This window comes from Myiozetetes cayanensis, unplaced genomic scaffold, assembly GCF_022539395.1.
Source record: "Myiozetetes cayanensis isolate MyiCay16 unplaced genomic scaffold, myiCay2020 scf1, whole genome shotgun sequence".
NCBI lineage: Eukaryota > Metazoa > Chordata > Aves > Passeriformes > Tyrannidae > Myiozetetes > Myiozetetes cayanensis.
In genome coordinates this window covers 147003273-147021376 of record NW_026086604.1, presented here as the reverse complement: position 1 = coordinate 147021376, position 18104 = coordinate 147003273, and the positions used below count along the sequence as shown (strand labels likewise).

At 41.5% G+C, this 18104-nt stretch overlaps 1 protein-coding gene across 3 annotated transcripts in view; it reads left to right on the top strand.

Moving 5' to 3' along the window:
* The window catches only part of CTDSPL (CTD small phosphatase like), an 82516-nt gene extending 66113 nt beyond the window's left edge, over nt 1-16403 (top strand). For all 3 annotated transcript variants that reach the window (XM_050320831.1, XM_050320853.1, XM_050320842.1), the window contains 3 exons: nt 5893-5985; nt 7657-7842; nt 9788-16403. In XM_050320831.1, coding sequence (XP_050176788.1) covers nt 5893-5985; nt 7657-7842; nt 9788-9913 — 405 coding nt within the window. In that variant the 3' untranslated portion in view covers nt 9914-16403. The remainder of the gene's footprint in view (nt 1-5892; nt 5986-7656; nt 7843-9787) is intronic.
* Nucleotides 16404-18104: the final 1701 nt, after the last annotated feature.

The following is an 18104-nucleotide window of genomic DNA, read 5'->3' as shown; positions in this document are numbered from 1 at the left end:
TAAAATAATTACTAAATATCAGTCAGTGAACTGAAATGTGCTTTAAAGTAATAGCTGCTTTGACAGTTTTTACACTGTGCCTGTTTTATGTAGAAAAACTCAATATCTGGGTTACTTACACCTGTAATGTTCACCAGAGCTGATGCTTAAAACACTAAGTGATGTTTTGGGAGATCTGTGATACTGTCAATCCTGGTTTGATGTGGGCTTTAGTTGTGTTTGGTGCTGGTAAAACAGACATTTTTCTCTCCTAAAACTTTGTAGAATGCTTTTGAAAGTGAATTTTTGAGTGGCTCAGAGTTCTCATCGCTTAGCTTGTCAAGGTGGTATATTTACATTTTGAAACAAATCTCAATAAAAGACTATCTGGGCTTTACAGTCAGGCACTTCAAAAGCCAGTTGCTTTTCCATTCCCTGCTGCAAACTCTGAGATCCTTCACCAAACACGATGCAGTTTGGCACTTGAGGTGACTGCATGTGGGGGAAAAGAGAAAACAGCAGCAAAAAAGCCCCTAAACAAAACTAAACAAACAAGAAACCCACAGCTGGCCAAAGGGAGTGGATTTGTGCATCTCCTTCTCCTTGACAGAGGAGATCAAGTGAAATGAGTCTCTAAATGTGCTTTGCTGGAGACTTCCTGCATAATTTTCAAGGAAATTGCTTAATCCCTTTGTATTTCCAGTTTTTAATCTCTTAAAACATCCAGTTGTTAATCTCTAAAATAGGTAAATACCTCAATCACATTTGGGTTGTCAAAATGAAGTTAACTGTAAGGAATTTGTGATTCTTGAAATAAAGGTAATTTTGATGGCACACAGAATAAGCCAAGTCTGTGTTTGTAACATCTCTGTAGGCAAAGTAACGTCCTGTCATTCAGGAATCTTTTTTTTTTTTTCTTTTTGCACTGTGATAAATTAAAGGGCAAAAAGGGGTATTCTGGCTGAGCCTGATGTGCATTAACACAGCCTGTGGAGCTTTGACAACCTGTTCCTGCTTCAAACCTGTAATTCTTCAGTCCCTTAGAGCATAATAAACACGAGCAATTTTTGTTACTTCTCAGAATTTGTCATCTGTGTAGTGCTTGTCCATTTTCTTAAGCAGTTCATATACTCAAAAGATTAATCATTGACCTTGGGGAAATACTTCCAGCTGTGTAAAACACCGTGGGATATGTGAAATGTTGTGGAACCATCCTGTCCACAGTGCATATCCCTACCTGCTTTACCAGTGGGCCTGGTACCTTATCAGGCACGAGATGGTCTGACAGATTATTGCTGTTCTTGAACTCTGCCTTAGACAAAACCCCAAGGAAAACTAAAACAGGGAAACAACCATTTCAGGAGTGCCCGTTCAGAGAGAAATTCAAAATAATATGAGATTGTTCGGATCTCATACACCAGAAATACAAGTTGTGGCAAATTCAGTTGCTGTGCACTTGAAATTTCGAGTTTTGAGCTTTACATATCTGACAAGTTTTTTCATGGTAAATACTGTATTTTTTTGCTGTTCAACAGAGGTATTCAAAAAAATGCTGTCTTCAGTTTGGGGAGTTTGCTTTCCCTTACATAATTTATAATCCAAAGGTCAGAGAAACTCTTTTTTTTTGTATAGGAAGGATAATTCATCATCCTAAAGGGTACTTGGGTAAACGAGCCTCCTAGATTAAAAAATAGCTTTTCTGAACACCCCTTTTCCCTCTCCCATCTTTCTTACTCTAGCTTGAATTACCATATCTTTAGGAAGGATTTGTCATTTGATTTTTAGAAGGAAATAAATCATGTGTAAAAATGCCTCCCTTTCTTTGTGTTGTGGGCCTCCAGATGCCTGCAGAGACTGTGCCCACCTGAGGGCAGCTGGAATTCCAGGAGAAGGATCCCAGGCTTTGTGCTGGGAATGGTGGCACGGACACAGCAGGGCAGTTCTGATGTGAGCTGACCCTCTCTGGCTGGCTCTCTCATTTCACTCTGGTTCTCTGGATAAAAAGAAACCAGAGCTGGTCTCCCACTCCACCAAATTATGAGGAATAAACTGCAGGAATCTCAGTGAAATGTGTTGCAACTGAGAGGAGTCTTGTTGAGGGTGAAAGTAGTGGCTGGGGAAAGATGTTCAACCTTACAGTGCCTTTGTGCCTCGCTGTAAAAGGAGGCAGCCAGGAGGAGTTTGATTTGGTCTTACTTGGAATTTCATTCCTAATTTGTTGAGCAGAACTAGTTTTCAGTGTTTGGTTTTTTAATTCCATTAATAATTGTTTATTTTAGTTGTTGAAAGCTAAAGAAGCATTTTGCCTTTGTACTTTGAATGTAACGTACAAAATGTTGTTTAATGGTGGTGGGGGGGGGAAATGCTGTTTGAATAACAAACTTCCTTTCTGTAAAGCACAAAATCCATGGATTTCCTTACGGAGGGCTGTGGCCCTGTTCAAGTAATCCAGGATAGGCTGTATCCATTCTAACTGGCCTATTCTTGGTTACTTGCACTGGGAGACAGCCACAAACTGGGAGACCCACCACGAGGAGGCTCGAGGACGTGTGTTATTTTCTGCTCAGAAGATGCACCAGCCCACGGAACGGGAGGCCACGGGAGTTGGGGTTGTCTTGGGCGGATTTTTTGGTCATCACTTGAAGGTTTTGTTATTGTAAAGCAGGTTTTGAAAGGCAATTCTTCGTGTCCCATTCAGTTGAGCTGGGTTTCTCTTCTGGTTTCACAAGTACTGAGTCTCTCTAGGTTGAGACTGCTTTGAGGTATAGAAAATTTGTATGGAAATACAAAATGCTTGGAAACAATTAAAGATAATTACTTGGGTTCTGCCATTAGCAGCTGTAACAATCCTGTGAAAACATGCCTAGTGCCTGATTTGTGCTTAACATGTTAAGAGTAGGGTTCATTTTAAGTAATAAAAAAAAGACTGTATTCCTCCAAATTCTTGCTGTGATAAGGAAGAAATTAGTTAACGTGCAATACACCAAAAAAATGGAGGTTTTTTTTTAAATGCCCTAAAGACAGTATATAAATCTCAGAAAAATGCCAGGAGCCAGTTAGTCTAGAGACTTCAACTGAAGCCATCAGGCAACAGAGGAAAAAGCCAAGCCACAAATAACCAGGCAGCATTGAGATTCAAGTCCAGCCACTAACAAAGTAAAGGGGGAAAAAATTCCAAATGAGGAGGAAGAGGAGAAAAGAGCTGCACTGTCAGCTGAAGAAAGCTTTTTATGTGAAGTAAACCAAAGAGATTTTGTAGCCCAGGATACCAGTACACTTGGAGTTGCTTCCAGGGGCTAAGTAGGACTTCCCAAAGAAAACTTGAAGGAGAATAACTATCCAAAGTATTAAGATATGTTGTTCTGCCAAAGAAAAGAAAATCAGTGTTGTTAAAAAAAAAAAGGGGGGGGGGAGTGAAGGAATTAAAGCCTTTTACAGAGGGAAATAATTAAACAGAAAGTTTATTGAGACTTCATCCTAAGAGATGACATTTATTATTGATGAGGCATTTAACATGAGAAGCAAATCTGTTGGCCAGATCCCAGCAGGGAAGATTTAAGGCAAAACAGCAAGAAACTCAACTAGTGGAGGTCGTGGGTGCCCTGTGGTGGAGCAGGAGATCTAAACTGCAGTTGGGGGACAACACAATTAAAATGCTGTGTATTTACAGCTAAACACTGAGGAGGTGCAGCGTTAGGAGACCTGCAGATAGCCAGAAGAGCACTTTCTGCAAGGACTTGCCTGCAAATACAGCACAAGCCTGTGGTTTGGGAGCTCTTGGGCTGCAGCTCCAGGGTTGATTTACTGTGTGCTCTCCTTATGGAGGAGGTGGGTTATGTTGCAAGCAGCAAAGTTCATATCCTTGGCAGGGAGTTTGTAATTACATTCCAAGTGGAAATAGTTTGCCAGCACGGGCATAGATAGGGATGGAGAGCAAAGAGGAGACTTCTTCTGCTGTGGCTGAAAACACTGGGCTTTAGAAGGGAAATTCATGTTAAATTCCAGCACTAACTATCTAGTTAAGACTCTGGGGTGCCTCTCTTGTGCCCTCAAAAATATAATTTAAGGCTAAGGAATTAAAACCTTCATTATTATGGAGTAACTTGGACCCTGCTATCTTTCCTCTTGCAGCTGGGGAGCTGAATAGTTCTGGGTACCCAAAAGCAGGGGGCCTGCAGCTATCTTTTTATCTGTGTCTTTAAAAAAGTTCAAAGATAGAATTTAGAGAGGAAATACTAGAGAACAACTTCATGTAGTAAGAATTAATGAAAAATTAATTGCATTATTATAGGGGAGGAAATTACTTGGTTTATGCCTGGTGGAATACAGGAAACATTGCTGTAATTATCTGGAGAGAGTGGTGTTGAAGTGCATCTGTTAACTGTCTTTAATTCATAAAATGTCACATTTATTTGATGGGTGAGGTGCTGCTGTGGTTGTTTAAAATATATATATATATATATGGATTATAAATTGTTATCTGTATCCAAGTTTGAATGAAATATTTATGAGGCCAGAAATAGTTTAGAGAAGGTCAGGGCTTCATGGTATGATATGTATGCTACATAAAGTGGAAGAGTAATTAACATTCTGCTTTAGTCATTAAGGTGCAGCTCCATCGTGTATGTTGTTAATAGAACTTTGCTTTCAGATTGAGGTTTTCAGTTTCCAATTACACACTTTTTTTTCCTTTTGCTGAAGGCTTTAATTGTTACACTCCAGTTCAAGCTGCCATTTCTGTATTTTTTTGTCCTTCAGGCCTTTTCTCTGGGTACCCCTATTTTTTTACCTCTTATTAACATGAAGCTAGTAAAACACATAAAGTTAATCGAGTTTTACATATCAGAGAAGGAAATTCCTGAAATTTCAGTCAGTTCTGCGCCAGACTTCTCCACTTGAAATTTCCAGTATTGAGGATTATTTGCCAAACAAAGGAGATAAGATGCTGCCAGTGTTTTCTCTCAAACTTCTAATCTAACTGCAAACAAGATAGATAAATATTTTTTAAGCAGACTCCCCTCTTCAGCTTCCCAGTGTGTTGTGAGCTACTTCCAGGCTTTCTGAGCAGCAGTTATCTTATCTTGGTATTTTCTGTGAATGCAAAATCATCTTGCTTGCTCTGAAAGGAGAGGCAGGGAGGCCCTAATATCTGTTAATCGGGTTGTTGACAGTAGGCAGCCAGGCTGCCTGTGTGGATGTCAGTGCAAAAAGGCAGCACAGCATTGCTGAGAGCAGGATGCTCAGGAGGAGAGAGATCTTGAGTATTTGCCATCTTCAGGGCAAGCTCCTCGTGGAAGATGCTGCAGACTTTGTTTTGAAAACAGCATTTTTAGGCATTCTGCGTGGTGCTGGGAAGGGTTTTGGGTGAACAAAGCTCCCTGCAGAGCTGGATGACTGATAACACTCCATAGTGAGATATGGTACTTAGCACCTGGAATTTAAAAGATGAAAGATTTAGCCACAGAGAGAGAACAGCTCCCTGTTGTGCAATTCCTGTCATCACAGAGTCTTCATCAAATTTATTCCCTCTGTAAAGCTCTTCAGCACCGAAGGCACCAGCACCAAAATGGGTTTGGTTGAGAGATGCGAATCCTCGTTCCTCGAGAAGCCCTCCTGTCTCTCTTTGCCTTTAATGAGGTTTTTCCAGAAGCATCACTCCAGATGATGCACAGTGCTTGCAATGGCATAATCAGCATGGGGCTTGGCAGCCTGTGCGTGCCAATCTCTCATTATTGGATCTCTACTTCTATCTTGTGCACTTCTTTTTTTGTTTCCAGCATCTCGTTTGAAACCGCTTCCCTGTTAACTTTTGTTTGTTCAAGTATTAGGATTGCAGGAGTGGTTTGGTTTGGATTTGTTTTGTTTTTAGTTTTCCTTGAGCACCATCTGACCTAAATGTCATTATCATTCCAGGTTTATGTTTTGAAACGACCACATGTGGATGAGTTTCTTCAGAGGATGGGAGAGCTCTTTGAATGTGTACTCTTCACAGCCAGTCTAGCCAAGGTTTGTTCCTCTCCTCCTCTCATTAACCTTTTCAGTGCTGGTCAGTGGACTTTTTGGTTGGGTTTTCTATGGATAATTACTTCCACAGTTGGTACTATCTTAATTTTTCCCCTTCTTTTCTGCTTCTTTGTCTGACAGTGTGTACTTTGTCTGCTAGTGTGTGGGTAAGTTGTTTCCATGGTAACACCATCACATATGGGCTCGTCTCATAATGTAGCCTCCATGCATTGCTCACGATGCCAATATGAAAGGCTCACAAGTTACCATGGTTATAGTGAGAAATTAGAACAAATAGCGTGCGAGTAAAAAGCGGCACTTTAAAGCTGGGCATGAAATAAAACCCACCGAATTAAACGCCATCCACACGGTCGACCGGTGACTCAGAAATTTCCTGAAAATTGGGAACACAGTTTGTTGTTGTTTGGTTTTTTTTTTTTTGGTTCTGTCAAGGTGCAATTGCAAATCTGGAGATGGAAAACGAGACGTTTTTTGCAAAGCCTGAAACGTCAGCAGGAGTATTTTGTGCCCTCTGGTCTGCAGTAGCAGTAGTAGTTCGTAGGTAGTTTTGTGGTAGATGTTACAGTAGTGGACTGCTCTTAAATTCCTCACTTTCAGTGTATTGTATTTGTGGTGTCTTGTTTGTAAAGTTATATTGGTTATTTCTCAATAATGCTCTAGCATGGCAAGCTTTTAGTCCAACCTAGTGATGGTAGAACGGGACAGGACACTGATCTATAATGCCTTCCTGCCAGAGGATTCTTCCCTGAATTCTCTTTACCATGTTCTGTTCAGTTGTGTTGTAATAATCCTAAATACTGCAACAATTTCATACTGAAGTTAGGTGTCTGTTAATTTTTCATAGTCAGAAGATGATTGATTTCAACATCAATTTTGTTTCTCACTTTAAATGCAGAAAAAAAAATACAGCAAAATGGTAACTCCTACCCTGCAATAATAAGTTATAACTGCCTCTTTCAAGTATGTGGTTATTCATGTTTGGGTTTATTTGGATGCTTTTCCTTGGTCAGTTTACATCAATTGTTGGATTCTAAGCTGTGCCTCACCTAAAGTGTCATCTGATGTATAAAATAAGAATTTCCCTAGTATTGTGGTGTTTTTCTTAATAACATCTTTTGTCTGATCCTCTGTGGCCCAGTTATGCAATTTGGTAACATTTAGAGTCTTACTGACCCAGTCACTCCAAGGGCATCACTTGGAAAAGCCACATCAGGCTCAGATGTGTGTTCCTTGCAGTTTATATTTAGAGGCAAATGGAAACAAATCAGCTGTGGAAATGCTTCCTGTAGATTTTCTGTTAGCACTGACTGGTTTTACAGTAATGTTAGTTGAGATCTCTGGATCCATCAGCCCCTAGAAAACTCTTACAGTAACTGTAAGTTGGCCCTAAGAATAAAACCTAATCAGTAAATCACAGAAAACATTAGAGTGCAAGTTAGCCTTCTACAGAAAGATAATTGTCCTACTTTTGCATTATCTCTTTATTAATCACTTCAGGTTTGCAGGCGAGTAAGTTAATTAACAAGGAGCAGGGAAGAAAACGGAGAAAGGGCATTTTGCCTGAAATTATTTCGTGTCCCTCCTTTGCCTGGCTCTGTGAACCAGCCTTATCTGTATGCTGCTAACTCCATGTTTCTGGCTTCTATTTTTAAGTATGCAGACCCAGTGGCCGACTTACTGGATCGCTGGGGTGTGTTCAGGGCAAGGCTCTTTAGAGAATCCTGTGTTTTCCACCGAGGAAATTATGTGAAGGATCTGAGTCGACTGGGACGTGAGCTGAGTAAAGTTATTATAGTAGATAATTCTCCTGCATCTTACATCTTCCATCCTGAAAATGCAGTAAGTATTCGAAGTACTCGAGCGTGACTTTATCTTTCTGTTCCTTGCCCAGACTTTCTGATTTCAGAAAATAACCTCTCAGAGCCCTGGCTTGTATTAGTGTCTGTATTTTCTTAGGCTGCAGGTAGTAGGTTCTGGGATTCACTGCCAAGTGGTGAAGGACGTGGGCAAACTGATCTTGACAGCGTGTCATAGCCGTGAATGCTCATGGGCTTTCAGCTTCAGCTTGTGGCATGAAGTCCAACAGTTTTGAGAAATACCAGGTGGTGTGGAACCTGAGTAACTAACTTAGCTCTGAAAAACAAAACTGCCCTGCAGCACAGCTTTTGTTCTTTGCAGTGGTGATCACAGATAGGATGGTTTGCCTGAACAACTTCTTGTACTCCTCTTTTTATGCATTGTGGGAATGAAAATACTTCATTAGACAAGAGAATGAACGCTTTACTGGTTGCTGTCTGAAATCTGTGTTTGTGGGTAAGGGAAAGGAAAAAAAAAATCAAGATCCTGTTGTGTTTTGCTTCTCCTTCAAGTGTTTTCGTGATAACTCCCTTCATAATTAGAAATGTTAGCCAACAAGTTCATCAAGTTTTTAGGAACAAGGATAAAAGACAGGCAGCAGTAGTAGTTCAGGGGGGAGTAATTAGGAGCAATGTGCATTTTCACTGTGTTTGGTGACTCCAGAAGCTCTGATGGAATGGCCTGACACTTGCTCCCTGCATTGCTGCAGTCAGTACAGATGCTCACAGCTGCTTTTTAGCTGCCAGGATAGAAGCTGGAAATCCCTTACATCTACTGACTTTTAAACAACCAGGCTGTGCAGTGCTTTCTTTGATGTTTTTAGGCTGTCTTCTTTGTGAACTGTTAAAATTAGCGTAGGAAATTTTTTATCAAGGGCACTTGTTTTCCATGGTCCTGCCTCTCTGGAATATCTTTTCCTTTTTTTTTTTTAACATGAGCTGTTTATCTTGCAGCAGGCAGCTTTTAAGTTCAGATCCTGAAACTGTGATGCCTCAAGTGATGTGGTGAAAACATTTTTCTAGCTGGTGCCACACGTGGTTTGAAGTTGCCATTTATAATAACCAGGAGCTGAAGCTCTAAATTTATGTTCATGGTTAAAATTAAAAACCTGATCCAGATCGTCGTTTGGTATCTCAGAAATCAGTGCCAAGAAAATAATGAGCTGTAGAAATTTGGGAGATGAAGTGAAGGGCCTTGTCAGAGTGGTTTAATCATGTATAGAAAAGTGCTGCTAGCAAACTGATATTCGAGTCTCTGCAGAAACCAGAGCTTGTAACGAGATCCAAGATAGTCTTTCAAAGACCTCAGTGTACTTCCATAGTGAAGATACACAGAACTCCTTCCCCACAGCCAGCCCACATATTTAAGAAGGGTTTTACTTGCATTATTTTCTGAACCTGTTCTCGAGGTCTAATATTTTAATCTGAGCTCTGTTCTGTACTCGCTGTTAAATATTTCCTCCAAACCTCATGCCAGAAAGGGTTGTTGCTGCATTCCTGTGTCTGGTGACTCACACTGATAATTCTTAGAGGGGAAAAAAAAAAAAAAGGATTTGCCTGTAAATAAATTGTCAGTGCAGCTCTATAACCTGTGTCTTCCTTCCAGTCTGTTCTGGAATGTTAAGGAGGGGCAGAGCAAGTCGAGCTGCCCAGTGTGGGGTCACGTAGGTGACCTGGACGTGCAGGTGAAGGTCACCTGTCCTGCAGTTGGCTTTGGGGTTGATGTTGGGCACAAGAAAACATGGGCTTGAACCTGGTGCTCCACCTGAATGGTAATGATTAGCAATTTGCCTTATTGTGATGATGATGATGATGATGATGATGATGATGATGATGATGATTGTTACAGGACACCCACACAGGCAAAACTCACGTGCCCCCTTCACATGATGAAACCCTCTCAGTGTTTGTTGGTTGCTTTGTTTCAGGTGCCTGTGCAGTCCTGGTTTGATGACATGACAGACACAGAGCTGCTAGATCTTATTCCTTTCTTTGAAGGACTAAGCAAAGAGGAAGAAGTTTACAGTATGCTTCATAAACTCTGCAACAGGTAGCCCTTAACTTTGACTGACTTCTGCTACTAGATTGCAGTTGCTAGAGGCTGTCTCCATCTTTTTCAGCTCTTTCAAATGTAAGCTTTGGGGAGGTCACCCCTGTCAGAAGTGCTACTCTTGATCTTCCTGTTACATTGGACACGAAGGACAATCATGAGTGATGCTCTTAAGCCTTCAGAAGCCTGACTCCTAAGGTCATGTGTTCAGACTACTTTTTTAAAGGAAAAAAAAAAAAAAAAAGAAGCTATTTTAAATGGGACTCTTTTAATTAATTTCATAAATGGACATCTTTTACTGGATCAGCTTTTCTTAAAACATGCCAAAAAAAAAAAAAAGAAGCTTGTATTTCAGCAGTTGAATTTCTCTCCCTTTCTTCCCCTCCCACTATGCAGACAATTTTACCCCCCTGCTTAGAGCAGTTGACCTGACTCTGAATTTTTTCTTACAGAATGAAGTGCCTTTTTGAATGTTATTTTAAAGATAAAAAAATTCATTTTTGTATAAGACGTATTTCCAGACATCTTTTAGTCTTGTATTGTCTAAATGCTTTAAAAAGGAAAAAGGAAAAAAATTTTATAGAGCACTGTAATATATAACAGAGGAAAAAAGTTGAAACCAGGATGCTGGGTTCCTGTCTCCACGACGACATTTAAGTTGCATTACATTTTGTCACGCTCGGAAGGTTCAGGCGTTTCGTGGGAGGGGTGAGTTGGGTTCATTACCTGGTTGTTTCGCTGATGATGATTTTGGGCGCGGTTTGGAACATATCTGCAGTTGTTTGAGCGTTAGGGAATGGTGGAATTGAGGAAACAAGGTGGCTGATAGACCTAAAGCACCTTCTCTTGTAGACAGATGAAGTTCTGTTGTCTCCGCTTACGCACAACTGCCATTGCCTCTCGATTTTTGGAAAACCATTACCTTGGGAGAGCGAGGAGGAGGAGCTCTATTTATTAGTTTAAGGTTCTTTTCTCTAAAAAAAAAAACCCGTCTGGGTAAGCTGGATCTGTGTTGAGCTGTTTGGAGTTCTTTTTTTTTTCTTTTAATTGCTGCTACTGTATACTCACCAAATGGAGTTTGACCATCGGCTGTTATACTGTTTTTGCCACTGTGCCTGTGCTATGGAACATTTTCTGTAAGCTGCAAACTTGGGCAATAAATAAAATGCAGGCTTCATAACCCACCCCCATGGATTAATCCAATGGTATCTGAAATACCAGAGAGCTCAGTTAAAGGTGACCTGTAAAGGATATATTTTTTTAATTTTTTTTTTTTTTTTCAATTGGGATGAAACCTTCTCCTCTCTTTGGTATATAAAAATGCAAAAAAAGCATTTTGCTCACATCTCTGATTTGTATTTCTTTTTCTCCCAGGCTGTAAGGTACAGACTGGGAGGTGTATCAAGCTTTGCTAGAAGGGCACAAGTTACTAGCCTAGACTAAAATCTCTCCTCTGGCTCTGGAGTTGAGTTAGATTGATCTCTTGAGTCTGAGAACCTGCTCAGCATCTTCTGCAGTGTCAGAGGTGCTTTTTCAATTGAATAACTTTTAAATATTTTAAGCCTTTGAAGAAAAAGGCACACCTTTTCTTTTTTACTTTTTCTCCCCCTTTCCAGTGTCACCTTTTAATTATCCTCCACCCCAGAAATCTGCCAACATAAAAAGTGCAGCTGCGTTTGGCTGTCATCAGAGAAGACTAAATGGACTATTTGGTGCTTCTAATTAGCCTCGTGCTAAATTCTGAATTGTAGATCCCCCTTTGCCTTTTCTATTTCTCTCGAAAAGTCTTGAAGACTTGGGGGGGGAAAAAAAAGAAAAAAAAAAAAGACAAAACCAACTTTTTTTGGCGATGGACTCGGCTCGTGATCCTCGTCTAAAACCATTGGTGAAGCAGCTTAACAACGTTCCCAGAAGGGCAGGCAGTGAGTAGGTTGTAGGTACAGTGTAAAAGTGAGCAGCTGTGCTCCAGCTGGGGCTGCTCCCAGGGGTGTTTGGAGGCAGTCCCATCACACTCTGTGTGAGTCTGTACGGCATCACCGTTTTGTTTCTTAACCAGCTGGCATTACCTTAGTACTGTACAATTCTGTGCCACAACAAAAGACGAAACTGTCAAACCTAAAATCTGAAAAACAAACAAAAAACCCAACAAAAAAAGCCTACTTTGTTTAAAAAAAAAAAAAAAAAGGAAAAGACAAAAAAAAAAAAGAAAAAGAGAGACGTATGGATTCTGGTTAGTCCATTAACGTTCACTTTTCGGTTTAAGATTGTTTAATTTTTGTATTTGACTATCAGAGTAACGAAAACCGTAAGCTGCCAAAAAAAAAAAAAAAAAAAAAAAGAAGTTGTTCTCTGAGCAGTATTTTCAACTGCGTTTTGTGGCTGCTTCTTGGGCTTCAAATGCAGTTTTGCAGGGAAGTATTCAGGTTGTAGTTAGTCGTGCAGGTATGAGAGGAATGGCTGAAAAAAAAAAACAAAACACAAAACTCAAAGACTTTTCTCGCAAGCGTTAGACCAAACAGACAATAAATAACCCACTGTGGTGACCTGTTGTACGTGAGACAAACCATGGCATCCGTTTGCATCTCTGAAAGCAGCGATTTCATGAACCAGTTGCCTTAAGACTGTGAATGAATGTTGACTATTAAAAAAAGTGTCTTGTATTGTTCCAAAAATCCACATAGAAGGGGCAACTGAACTTCTGCACCAGCTTCTGGAGGAAGGGTTCTGATGGTGTTCTGTACAGCCGTACTTAAACTGTATTATTTTGGCTCTTAAAACCCACAAATTTAAAAAATTTAAAAAAAAAAAACAAAAACAAAACCAACTTATTAAAATAAGTTAGTTTTAGTACAGCATTAAAATAACATTTTGTGACAAAGGCAAAAAACTTAGCCACAGCTTTGATCTCTTAGTATTAAGAGTATTTTCTGTAAGATTTCAGTAATTTTTTTTATTTTTATTTTTTAACCCACTTGGAGTGCTCTGCAATCAAGTTTGGACTCCCCTGTGTTATTCAGATTTGGCCAGAGGGATCAGACTGTCCTAGTTGGTTATTTTGACACTTATCATCGTACTTGAAATTTCAAGTGTGGAGTTTGCGTGGATACACATACGCTCTATATTTAGTTTCTAGATTGTAACAAAGCAATATAGTTCTGTCCATAAAGTCAGATAATGGAATGTCTGTAAAATTTGCAATACGGGTATTTGATTGTATTTTAAATACAAGAGTTTAAAAACTAAAAATAGGAAAGAAAAAAAAAAAATACTTGTTTCCTAAATCTCTTTTGCATATTTTTTGAAGTGCAGTTAGTGCATGCAGGTCACCAGGGCTGTTGTAAACCCTGGGTTTCAATTTTATTCCTGGATATTATAGAAGTTAACTAAAAAGTCTTTTTCCAGTTGGCCATCCTGTTCAGCTAAAGAGATGCTGCCTGGCCTGAAGTTCTGTTGTCCTTTTTATGTCGGGTTAAAAACGGTTCTTTTGCCTGTATAGGTATTTTTTGAATTAAGCTGTAAGGCAGGATTGCCTTAGATCCTATAAATTCAGCTGAGGTGTTAACGATTAAATTGCCATTTGTAAACCAGGGCTGTGCGCAGAGTCCTTGTTAACAACCACCAGGAAGCGCGGCAGGCTCGGAATGGGAGGTGGTAGCAAAATGTACAATATTGCTGTGTTCATTTAGGTGGCTTTGGAAGAGTAATTTGTCTCTTTGTTTTGCCCTTTGGACCTTTATTAAACAGCGAAGTTCTACGTGGAAGAAGCTCAACACCTGGAGACGTTTTGGTTGTCGGTGTTCGCAAATCACTTTCTTACAGCATGATTTTGATTAGACTGGTTGGGGACAATAAAGTATCTAAATGACACCGGTGTGTGCTGATGTTGCAGCTTTTGAAATTTCAGTGTATCCAAAAAGAGAAAAAAAAAAAAAAAATATATAGTAGGTATTACAAGTTCTGGAGACGTAAATCCTCTGTTTTACAGGTTGTTTTTAACCTAATAAACCACAGTACCGCACAGCCCTATTTGTAAAACAGAAACAAGTTTGTGCCTCTGATTTCCAAGGTGCTGTGATGTTTTGCCTTTGTGGGGCGAGGAGGGGGCAGGTGAGACTGGCGTGGGGCAATTGCTTCAGAATCTCTGGGTAACTATGCAAAACCAGCTGTCAGTTTTCTGTTTCACATGGAATTGTAAAATCCCAGCTGACTCTCTTTTATTTCCTTGTTAAAGGTCTACTGGGAACTCCTTAACAGAGGAGTAAGCAATGGAAATGTTTCTTTCTTTCTTTTTTCCTTCTTTTTTTTTTTTTCCTTATGATGGAGCTGTTTACACTTTGATGCAATGAACAATCCAGCAATACTTGAGAAACACTACAGATACCATATGAGTGTTTGCAGGAGAGAGAAGTGTTGTCAATCAGGTATTGAATGGTTTCTTTACTGTCACAAATAAAAAATTTTAACAATATAGTTACTTGTGCATGTAATACTTCTCTGGGAAAAAGAAATATTCTGCACTTCTTCAGTAAAAGGCACTACCCTAATTTGTCAGGGACTTTATTCCTGCTGATGCACATCCGTGTTAAATCATAAAATCATCCATCTCTGTCCAATCCTCTTCCCCCTCTCCTCTTTTTAAGTCGTGTGCAGGACTCCTCAGTGCCTGCCCTGGCACCTGCTTGTGCAAACAGAGCTGATGAACTACTGATGAACTCTGCTAAATAAATTGGTGGCGACTCTTACAGATGTTCCAGCTATTTAGATCTCTCGGATGAGATCATACAATAATTTGTTCAAGTCTCAAAGCTGTGTGACTTCTTTTGAAGGGCTTACTTCAGCTACTTGAATAGCTGTTCTTAACATCACTGCCATATCCACATGAATATCTGAATAAAACACTTTATTTGGTTGGAAAATCTATTTTGGGACTTTTTATCTGACACAATAAGACTTAGGCAGAGCCTTCCTTTCTAGGAAAAGGCACATATTATTGATGCTTTATGAGCAGAAAACCTCAGGCCTGTTGGAATAAGCAGCTGGCTCAAGATAGCACACTAGTTTTTCAATTAAAATTATTTTTTAGTTAGTCCTGTGATCAGTTGGAATGACTAGACTGCCTTTACTTTGTACTGGTGAGTCAGGGGGTTGATTTTTAAAAATTTTATTTTAGGTTTGTTTTAGGGGGGAGGGGGTTATTTTGGGGATTGTTTTTTAGTTGTACCAGTCTCCTTAGCTGCTACTTAGGATAAAGATGCCTTTCTTTTTTTTCCACTCAGTAAAACAAGTGTCTCAAAATTCATAAAACAGCTCATTTATAGCGGTGAGAAAGATCCTTGTTGTCCTGTCCTGGCTGATTAAAACCGAGCACACCATGGCCTACATACTTAAACACTAAAAACCCTCCCATGTTTTTCCCCCCATTTCATTGTGTTTTTGACTCAGAAGGAGAGCCAACCACTCTGAAATCCCCTGCAGGGTTGGGGGAAGGGCCTCTTCCAGGTGGGCTGCGCTCCAGGGGATCCTGCAGTCTCCAGCAGTTTTCCTGGCAAGCGACCCTCGCCATCCAGACTCCCCCTCAGCCCAGCTACGCTGGCAGGAGACCAGGCAGAGCTCCCTTGGACTGCTCTGGTTCTGCTGCAGCTACTGGTGAATAAATGATCTGTAGGTAATGCATTGGTTTGGACAGGTTGGCAGGCTCAGACTTGGGAAGCTTCCCAGGAGGGTGGTGTTGGGAAGGGGCTGTGCTGAGGAGCGGGGTTGTCCGTAATTGCCTGACCCCACTTCACTAGGCATCTCTGAAGCATAGGACACGCACAGATGGGTTTGACTCTGCAGGGCAGGTCTCTGCACCTGCAGTTACACACCTTCCCAGATTCAAAAGCAGTTAAAAGGGTTAGACTTGGTCATTGCTTGGATCAGCAGCAAACTGGATTTGGGAGGCCCTGTGTCCGTGTCCTCGGTGGACCCGTCGTAGCTCCCACCGCTCTTGTGTGCGCACCCGACAGCCTTTAATTTTGCAACAGCCCTTTGATTCAGGGATGTAAACACGCTTGATCAGGATGGAAATTGCAGGAAAATGCTGGACAAAGGCAGGCAGAGCAGCTGGCACCCGCCAGCCTTGGCCATCGTCTCGGGCTGGACTCCAGCAAGGACGAGGCTGCTGCTGCTGCTTGAAGGCGGACGGAGGAGTCACCGCTCAGCCAGAAACACGTCACCCCCCCACAGAACCTCTGTTCTCCCAGATAACGAGGGTGGATCGTTTTGTCCCTACAAACTGCGATGTCACCACCTCAGAATTCCCGGCGTCTCAATAAATGTTGCACTCGGAGGCTCGGAGGAGTTGCTGGCTTGACAATGGGTTGTTTTCTTTTGTCTGATTTTAATGAGCTTTTGTGATGAAAACCAAATTTCTTTACAGTGTAACCTTGTGATTTTATTTTTTTTTTCATGCTTTGATTCAGTTTGACAATAAACTATCTGTGTTATTTTTTTCATCCTCTTCATGTCTGATAATGCGTAGTTGAGGGCTGGTAATATAGTTGAGGGCTGCTCCCAGGAATCCCCCTCTGTGCCCACATGGGGGAAACACTGGGAGGGGGAAGCAAAGACTTAAGAGAATCAGGCCAGAGAGTTCTCCTCATTCCATTCCTCTCACAACTCTCTGGACTTTCTGGGCTTTAGTAAAGATGAAAGCCCCTGACTGCTGAGAATCAAGGGCTCCTTCCTCTAGCAGCCTATTTGGCAGGTGGGTTCAGTTCCTGTTCTTTTGGGTTAACCTGCTGAGGTTTGAATAAAGCCATCTTGCTGCTCCCAAAGCCACTAAAGCCTGTGCATAAGCGGGAGCTGAGAAAGGAGCAAGATCCCGGATTCTGGGAGCGGGTAAGGAAGTGGGAGAAAACTCTTGGGGGCTGGTGGGGTTTCCTGCACAACCCCCTGTCAGTTCCTGTGTGCAGCACCCCTCTTGTGGTGCTCACAGCACCCATGAGGCAGTGGGTTGGTTCCTCACCTGCCTGTCCTGGGTTTGTAGGGATAAAGGGGCCTGAGAGTGGATCAGGAGGCACATCCCTGCCTTTCCTCCGGGCTGCAGTGGCATCTGTCTCCGTAATTTTGGCAGTGCCTGTTGGGAGTGCTGATCCATCCGTGGTGGTGGTGAGCTGGTGACCTGGCACGGGTTTTGGGTCAACCAGTCTGTGGGCAAACAATGTTCATCCCCTAAGGGATTGGGAGGACCTGGGGGAGCCATTCTGTGTTTGAGTTGGATTGGTTCAAGGTGCTTTTCATCTGGCACGTGTCTGCCAAGTTATTCTGCATTCAAGGGTCATGCTGAAGAAGCTGGGTGTAAGTAAAGCATTTGCTGGAAGACAGACTCACAGAAATACAGAAGTCTGACGTTTTCATGTGTGTTTTTAACAGGAAAATGATTTTATAAAATGCCTTTAGTATTTTTTCCTAGCCTCTACTTCGTGCTGTACCCTGAGGCTGAGAACCACAGACTCGTGCAAAATTTATCTGCGGCAGTTTTTATGCCTCTGAAATGTTCAGGCATAAAGCCTGATGTCTTGGGCCATTTTGTTCCTTCACAAGCAAATGCAATTAGAAGAAGAGAGGAAGATTTTTGTCAAGACCTGAGCCTGTTTAGTCACAGAATTACAGAATCATTTATGTTGGAAAAGACAGCTGAGTTGGGCCAGGTGCTGTGTAGGAGTAGGGCTGAGACTGAGCACATACAGGTCTTGCCCTTGGCTTTGTATCACGGGGCTGTAGCTCTGTGACCCTTAATACTCCTTTTAAAATTTTCTCTGCATAGCAGAGCCTTGATATAATTGGAATCATCTGTAACAGTGTGCCAGCCATCATCTGTAACACATCTTTGTAACTCAGGTGGAGCAGGTTCAGATGAATAATCACCCACTGGCCTGATCTCTGATCTGCCGGATAGATCTCGAAATAGCAACGGGAGGGATCAGGCAAATATTAGGAATGATGATGGCTGCGGTTGGGAAATGGTTGGCCTGTTGCACCCCGGAGAGAGGGAGGAGCAAGGCAGGAAGGGCAGGAGGTGGGGGAGGTCTGGAGGGGACTTTCTGGCTCTGCACTGTGGTGGGCCAAGCCATGGCATGGTCGGGCAGTGGGTGCACTGGGCTTTGGTGCATCCATGATCCAAGTTTCAGGAAAATGAGGAGGGTTTTAAAGGC